General features: G+C 36.0%; 1 protein-coding gene across 6 annotated transcripts; it reads left to right on the top strand.

Annotated features, from left to right (window-relative positions):
• Positions 1-618: 618 nt before the first annotated feature.
• Positions 619-6,900, top strand: LOC129323013 (uncharacterized). 6 transcript variants are annotated; one of them, XM_054969518.1, is made up of 5 exons: positions 619-921; positions 2,578-2,867; positions 5,014-5,171; positions 5,294-5,360; positions 5,970-6,900. In XM_054969518.1, exons 3-5 carry the CDS (start codon positions 5,082-5,084, stop codon positions 6,761-6,763), a joined length of 951 nt encoding a protein of 316 aa, XP_054825493.1. In that variant the 5' UTR covers positions 619-921; positions 2,578-2,867; positions 5,014-5,081; the 3' UTR covers positions 6,764-6,900. The 6 variants fall into 6 exon arrangements, with proteins under 6 accessions (XP_054825493.1, XP_054825492.1, XP_054825495.1 ...); XM_054969517.1 differs by lacking the exon at positions 2,578-2,867; XM_054969520.1 differs by lacking the exons at positions 619-921; positions 2,578-2,867 and having other exon boundaries at positions 5,033-5,171; positions 5,289-5,360.
• Positions 6,901-8,585: the final 1,685 nt, after the last annotated feature.

Here is an 8,585-nt window from a genome sequence, read left to right as displayed (position 1 = left end):
ATCCATAAGGATATCATCTAACAAAGGAAGGAGTCATGCTCAGTGGTATAGATCGGAGGAGAATGTGGTGAGATTAGATGTAGATGGATCCTACAAGGACGGCATCTCATTTTTGTGGTGGTGTGGTAAGAAATAGCAATGCGGAATGGATTGTTAGTTTTAATTCATGTGTGGGATCTTTTCTCCTGTTATAATAGAGATTGTTAGTTTTAATTCAAGGAGTGGAGCTTTGTTTTGACAAGGGATTTCATAAAGTTAGTCTTTGCACAGATTGTATTAAGGCAATCAATTCAATGATCGGAGAAGAATAATCACCCATATAGGGATATTTTGACTTACACCAAAGTCATTTTACGTGAAAATCATTTTGTTTCTTTAAATTTTATGTTTGGAGAAGCAACCAATTATGCCCATTTACTTGCCAGTTTGGTTGAAAACCTTATTGAATTCTTTTACTCTCTTGATCAACCCCCATCTAAATGTAGAGAGGCGTTAGATGATGATAATAGATGGTTATTTTTATGCATTGAAATAACCTCTGTTGGTTATTAATGGTTAATGCATCTTTTTTATTAAAAAAAAAAGTTAAAAAAAAAAAAACAAACCCGAACGAACGAAGCCTAGGGGAGTAGATCAGCAGAATCGAATCACCTTCACGGCTTCGCCTTCGCCTTCGTCTTTTCTTGCCTTCGCCTGCGTCTCTTCTCTCAGGTGGTCGGCTGAAGCTCGCTCTTTCTCGCCTCTCTCTCACCCTCACCAAGTCACCGTCGTCTCTTCTCTGCTCAGCTCGCTGCCTAGCCGTCGCTCGTCTGACTTCACCTTCGTCTCTGCTCAGCTCGCTCTCGCCTCACTTCACCTTCGTCTTCTCGGCCTTGGGTCTAGGCCAGGCGCCTTCATCTTTCTCTCGCTGTCGTCACTCAGGTAGGCTGTCTTTCCTCTGTACCTCGATCTCGATTGCTTTGCTTCTGATTCTGTTCCTTGGTTCTTCTGTTTTTCTTCAATTAGTAAACCATAGCCAGTCATAGTTGGTGATTTCTGATTTCTAATTTATATTTATATTTTCTTAAATAAAATGTCTGCTGCTCAAAGGATATATTCTATAGATGATGAGTTAGGCTTAGAGGGTTTGAAACTGATGATGAGTTAGACTTAGAAAATGCAAGTGTTGCTACTGCTGCTACTCCTAATATTAATGGTGGAAGAAGAGAGGAATGTGGTGGTATTGATGAGAAAAACAAGAAAAAAAGAAAGATTTATTGTTTGAAAGTCTTTTACTAAGGTACTTGTTAATTGGGTACCAAAAGCAAAATGTTGTGGTTGTGGAATGCTGTATAAGATGGGTAGTAAATCGTATGAGACTTCTACTCGCTGCTGTCATGTTAAAACTTTTCAACCCCCATAAAATATCATGATGTTGGTGTAATGAGGATAAATCATGAAGGAAGCTTGTTTCTAGGAAAATTAATCTTGGAGTTTTAAGAGAGATACTTTCTATGGCTATTATTGAGCATGATCTTCTTTATTCCTATGTTGAATACAAATGGGTAAGGAAAATATGGTTGTATTTAAATCTTGATGCCACCCTTTTTTTAAGAAAAAAATGTTGTGTCAGATGTTAGGAAATTGTATGGTAATCTAAAAAGAATTTTGAAGGAAACAATGCTAAAAAGCCTTGGTAGAATATGTTTAACATCTGATTGTTGGACTGTTGTAATAACTTTACAAGGAAACATATGTTTAATTGCTCATTTTGTTGATAACAAGTGGAGGCTTAATAGCAAAATACTCTCTTTTTGTAAGATAGAGTCATCACACTCTGGGGTGGAATTGGCAAAAAAAAAAAAAGTGCATGAATGCTTGATAAAGTGGGGCATTGCTAAAAAAGTGTTTTCTATTACATTAGATAATGCTTTAGCAAATAATAACATGCAAGAAATATTGAGAGAGAGATTGAGTTGGCAATGTAGGTTGGTATGCAATGGAGAATTTTTTTATGTGAGATGTTGTGCCCACATTTTAAATTTAAGGATAAATTGGCTCATTGATTGAAAAAAAAATTGGTGCTTAAATATGGACCAAATTTTTAAAAATGTAGGAGTGTGGCCGATTTACATTGATATACAACGGCTTATCATTGGTATATAAAGGGTTTATCATTAAAAATTTGAAAATTGATAATGAGTTTATCATTGATATACAATGGTATATTATTGACAAATATAATAAACAGACTATAATACAAAATATTTTAAATGTTGAGCTGTTTACTTAATCTGTTCTTATAATATGGGCTGTTTTTACAAAAGCCCCTAAATTTAATAGTTCAGGGGGTTTGAAGGGGGCAAGTTCTGCATTGCAGGAAATCAGAAAGAGTATTAAATATGTTAAACAATCAGAGATGAGGACGATTACTTTTAAGAGGTGCATTGAGCAAGTTAGGAGTGTTGACACATCAATTGGTTTAAGAACATATTGCCCCGTTAGATGGAATTTTACATATGCAATGCTTAAAAGTGCAATTAAATATCACTGTGCTTTTAATAGCTTTGCTATAACTGACAAAAGTTATAAGTTCAGTCCTTCCACTAAAGAATGGAGGAGAGCGGAGGAGATATGTAGTTTATTGAAGCCCTTTGATATAAATCATAATCCCACCACAATACCATGGCTCGACCTTTGACCGATGGAGGGGAGCTGCTGTTGAGGTCATAACTCGTAATAATAATGGGAGGAAATGTTGCCGGAGTTGGAGAGATTCGATGGAGAAGACATGGTGACCTCGTTGATAGTGGAGGGGCATCCATGTGTTTGAAGGGTTGACAGAAGCTGAAAGTTATTGTAATAGGAGGGAGAAGAAGTAGTTGAAGGTATGATTGAGAATTTGAGATAGTGTATGCTTGAAACTTTCTTTTGGCCCCAAATGGCCTTCAAGTCTTTCGATCGACACATACTTCTTCTTATATCTTGCGGAGGATGACAACATGTGAAGAGAGACTTGAAACAATTCCTTAGTGTCATTAGTAACAAAAGTAAAAAACTCCACTTGCTTACTTTCAATTTGTCTAAGATTGCTACTTTGCCCATGGCCCCAGGCTCTATTATCAACACACACTACATGATTCTTTACTCAGCTCAGTAGTGGTTCTTGGTCTCAATTTTGAAATTATCAGTACACTCTTCATGGTTCTTTTCTTTACCTAGCCTCGGGCTCTATTTGCATCCTATTTTGTTTTTTGCACGCGTAATTAAGAAGGTTAGGTTTATTGGTGACTGTAACTAGTTTTCTTACGGATGGCTTGCAGCTTGCTTGCTTCTATAATAATTGATGTATTGGTATCCTGGGGAAGCATAAACTTTTGCTCATTTGTGGTATTTCTCTTTATGTTAAGCCATTTAATCTTAATCCTCATTAAATCAGATCACCTGGTTCAAAAGATTATTTGTAGAACTAGAGAAAATATTTCAAAAGGCTCAACTCAATTATGATTTGTTTTAAATTACATTTAGTCCATGTGTTACAAATTACAATGATGTAGTCGACATATGACTTACTCAGATATATTCTGATTTTTGCTCCACAAAATATTCTATATCCCAGTTTTCATCTACTCCTTTAAATGATTTGTTGCTAGCCTTCGCAAAGATATAACAAAACCTAATATTACATGTTGAAAACCTAACCCTATTTGTTTGATGACTTGGATGGTATTTTACTCTGCTAATTTCTGTGAACTTCTGGTAGATAGAAAAACTTGTTGAATCCTTATGCCCCGTTTGGTACGTTGGAAATGATTTTTATGAATATGGAAATGAAAATGGATATGGAGATGGATATTGAAATGGATATGGATATAAGATTTAAAAATATGTTTAGTATATCAATGGAATTGGTAAATTATTTTTATTTATTATTGATATTTAAAATATTAAAAGACAAAAATACCCTCTTCCCAAAAAAAAAAAAATCAACCCATCGTCTTGCAGAACTCAGGCCACCGGTGATACCGTCCATAGCCAAAAATCCACAATTTCACCTTCAACAAAAATGATTTCACCTTCACCCATCAAGTTACAATACAGAATTTGAAGAACAAGAATCAAGGAACCTAAAGAAGAAGAAGATCTTGTGATGGAAAGAAGATGAAGCTAGAGAAGTCACAATTTCACCTTCGAAGATGAATCGAAGGTCTGGAAAATAAAAAGACATCATCAACAGCACGCATCCTCATCATCATCGCGGTTGAAGTAGGGAAAGGTGAAGACGATCTTCTACAAGTTTTGGTTTCAGGCTTCGATTTCTACCTTCTACAAGTTTTGGTTCTCCAGATCTGCAAAATGGGGAAGATGAAGATGAACTTCTACAAGTCTTGGTTTCTGGGTTCGATTCCTATCTTTTAACATTTTTGGTTCTCCAGATCTTTGAAGTGGGGAAGAAGATGTAGATGAGCTTCAGCCACTGTCGCATCCTTGCCATCAATGCCGTCGACATCATCGCACCCTTGCCCTGTCGCTGTTGCTGTCCTCACTGTTGTCTCACCATTGTGCTTGCCACCTTCCCACCATCCTCCTCGTTGATAAGTTGCAAGGGTAACATGGTCCAAGCTTTGGTGGAAATGGACCTCCATGCTCTCCCCTATGGAAGTCAATTCCATCAATTTTGATGGAAATGACTTCCATATGGAAGTGTAATTCAATCCAATTTTGCCTAACCAAACATGCAAAAGTTTAAATTCCATTTCCATATCCATTTCCTTACTCTCAATTCTATGATACCAAATGGGGCATTAGGGATTTGGATACATTTCTTGTAGATGAAGTATCTTTCAGAACTGTGATATTACCCATTCTTCAAGTTAATAGTTTTCTCTCATATTTCCAATAGAATGTGAGACCTATTGAAAAATATATTTATATGCTAATATATATCCATCCATAATTAGTTTGATCAATCAATTTTGTAAACTTAATCGCACCCATGCTAAAAGTTTATTGATATTCTCATCTGACTCGCAGGGACTGTTAGTGTTTTGCTGGAGCCTTGAAGAGTTTGAAGCTCCAGAACCTTTTTTGTTGAGCAAGTAATGGCTTGGAGGTCTTGCTCCCGCGCTAGCTTCCTCTCATGTATTCTAAGGTCTGCAAAATCACAATGGCTACCAGTATCCAAAGGCCAGGTTTCTTCTCATGCACACTTGTGTGAAGATTTATTGCTTAACGGTGATTGAAAAAATTGGTTTCCATCATATTTCATTGACAGTAGCTGAAACTTGTCATGCATATCTTGATTACAGGTCAGAAACACTTTATGAATCCTATTGCTTTACGGAGTTGTTGTGATAATGGGTCTCTGTTGAATTTTCAAGGTTAGATTTTCTGCACAAAAAGTTAACTATAGTCCGTCTACAAAAATTTCTTAGGGAAGCAAAATTGAGGTTCGACATTATAACATCATAGGAGTCCTTTGTTAGTATATAGTAGGCGTAGGAAGCAACCAAGAGGGTGCTCCTAAACCCTAAACCAAGAGATTTCGACTTCTGTAGACACAAAAGTTACTCACATTCGATAACTCCCTCTGCCATGTCAGAGTTTTATGCTTTCAGTTTAGTTTAAAGTGTTGCGTTGTCATCTCGTACTGTGCTGTCAATCTATTAGGCTAATTAGAATGACATGCTGTCCTTCAACCATTAAAACGGTTACATGTCATCTGATATATGTTTTTACTTTCAGTTTATGGAATGAAAAGGTATTTTTAGTTTGTAATTTCAGGAGATTCTCCCAACGGCTTGTTTATGAAGCAAGATTCTTGCCTCAAATTAACTAAGATCCTCTCTCTCTTAACAACATCCCTACTGTTCTGGGTTCTAGCATAAAATGACCAAATCCATAAGAAGAAATGTTTTATTGACCTCAAACTTGCTATTAGTAATGGTTTTTGGTTTGGTGCCTTTTGATCTCACGAATTAAATTTGCAGGATTGAGATCATATGCTCGTGGTGGACCCAGAAAATATGATCTCTTTGGAAGTGGAATACCAGGGGGCAAAGAGTTCAGAGAAGCTTGGGCCAAAGAGATGGAAGAAGATAACACTCTGTGGACTGGAAGTGAGGATGAAAGTGATGGAGAAAAGGACTCGGAAAGTCGTCTCAAAAAAGAAATTCGGAAAGTAAGACAGCAAGCTAAAGAGCATTCAGACCTGATTGATGCTGATGACAGTGATGAGCTAAGAAGTGTTTGGTCTGGCAGTGATGAAGAGAAGACACTATGGACTGGTGATGAAATGGATAGTGATGATGATATTCCCACAGAACCTTACCCAAACGAAAGCAGTGACAAATACATAGATAAATTATTCGAGTTCGAAGAAATGCCAAAGTATCGGACAATTTCAGAGTTGCTGAAATCTGAACAAGAACCTGAGGAGCTGTCCCCAGGGAAAAAAGCAAGGAAGCTTGCAGTTGAGAATGCTTTGAAGAAATTAAAGAAGGGTCCTGATGGGCGATACACTAATGTGTGGGAGGTCATGAGTGATATTGACATTCTAATTGGAGCATTTGAGAATGTTGTTTCAGGACCAGAGTACGCAGAGCTGAGACAAGGAGGGCCTAAGAAACTGAATATTCAGTTCTTCAAGGATATACAAGCACGCATGAGAGATCCAAATTACAAGTTTTCACCAGAGTTAAAATTGAAGCCAAAGAGTAAACTGGTTTCCAGAAAGAAGTGGCAAAAGGCACAATCTAGGAGGAGGAAAGCACAAAAAAGATAAGTTATTGTCTCGAGATAAAGTCAAGTTGCTTGTATGATGTTCGTATCAATATCATGTTAAACTAAATGACAAAAGAACCAACATCAATTATTTTGACAACACAATACTTAAAAAATCATCAATCTTTTGGGAAATAAGGTTTGGAGGCTGGCCAAGCTTGAGTCTTTTTTTTTCTCAGGACCTATTAAGGCCGAGCTTAGAAGTTCAATTTTTCAAAAAAATCACCAATTTTCAAGTTTGAACCCTTATCTAAATACGGCCTGGCTTTTATTCCCAACTGTAGCCTTTAGCCATATCTAATAGCATCCTTCTGGGAGAAACATAAACTAATCATCCAATACCAAACACAACATTTAATAAAAAAGTATGCAACATGCCTAATTTTTAAATTGGATTGAAGGTAATTTTTGTTCTTCAATTATTCGTTCAGGAGTATTTGGTATTTTAGATGAAATATAGTGTAATTTCCCACCAATATTTGAAAAATAGTGTATTGAGTATTTGATATTGAAAAAGTTAACTTTTGCTTAAAAATTGCAGAAAAAGATAAAAAAATTGCAGAAAATGACTCATAAAATTACACATAGTACCTTGCAAGAAAATTGTATTTTGATATTTTACATAGGTAAGAAATAACATTTATACTTTGTTCTTTATATGTAATTTAGAAGATTTATTCACTATTAATTTTCTTATAACGTAAGTATTTGAAATTTTATGTGTTCTTTTTTTTTGGTAATTTTTAGGTCTGTTTTATAATTTTTCATTCAACCACCAGTAAAAGTTAACTATTTTAGCCAGCTGCTTCGTGCTTTTGTGGTTTACTTTAGTGTTTGTAAACTTTAAGACATGAGTTCTATCAATGACTGGCATCCAAAAAAAAAAAAAAATGTTAACTATCTTAATAACAAGGTTTCTAGTGCTTCATTTTCAAATATTGAAGGAGGAAATTATATCATATGTAAGTTTAGGATACCAGATATTCTTGAGTAAATAGTTAAGGGGTAAATATGTTATTTAACTCTATTAGATTTTAGAAACCTTAAAGGAAATTACCTCTACATCTCTCCTTGTATTTCCTTTTTCATAAAGAGAAGCAACAAAGCTACCTAAGTAATCCTCATAGAAGCCTTGTTAGGCCAGTTCAAAACAATAATCATATTGAGCTGCGAAGGTGGATGACTGATAAGATGAATCCCTAGCATAACGGTGAAACCTTGTTTAGCTAGAAAATATGCTACCATATTGCTTTCAAGACAGGTATGCTGCAGAATTACCTCCCATTCTCTGCCAAGACTATGGACTTCCTTGATATGCTCATAGTCATAGTCACATGGTGTTCAACATTTGGCTCATTGCGTAAGAGATCTAGGGCCTCCATAGAATCTGTCTCAAGAATGATTTTCCTATAACTAGCATCCCAATACACCTTAAGTCCAACCATATATGCCCATATCTCAGCGGCCTTGCTATCATCTCTATCCATCCAACTAATAAATCCCTTCATAAATTTAACATGAGCATTCCGGAGAAGCCACCGCAAATGGACAAATTAGTCATAGGAGAGCGCCATCAACATGTTGGCAGTAGCAATGTAAAATTTATTCGGAATCATGCCTAAGAACACTATTTTTAAAAGCAATTCCGACATAATTGTCGAAGCTCTCCAAGATTAAGCAAAACTGTCTTGTAAAATTAGACAAGGTGACAGAATAGTAGAAATAATTCAGAGGAAAAGTGAACTCAGGAAGCAAAGTACAAGAGAGGAATGGGGCTGCTAAAAACTCAAAAGAACCGCATTAGTTTCATGTGCACACTACTA

Source organism: Prosopis cineraria, unplaced genomic scaffold (assembly GCF_029017545.1).
Source record: "Prosopis cineraria cultivar Desert tree isolate PC_DT_omini unplaced genomic scaffold, ASM2901754v1 PC10, whole genome shotgun sequence".
NCBI lineage: Eukaryota > Viridiplantae > Streptophyta > Magnoliopsida > Fabales > Fabaceae > Prosopis > Prosopis cineraria.
The sequence above is the reverse complement of the archived record's forward strand: the minus strand, read 5'-3'. Positions and strand labels throughout refer to the sequence as shown.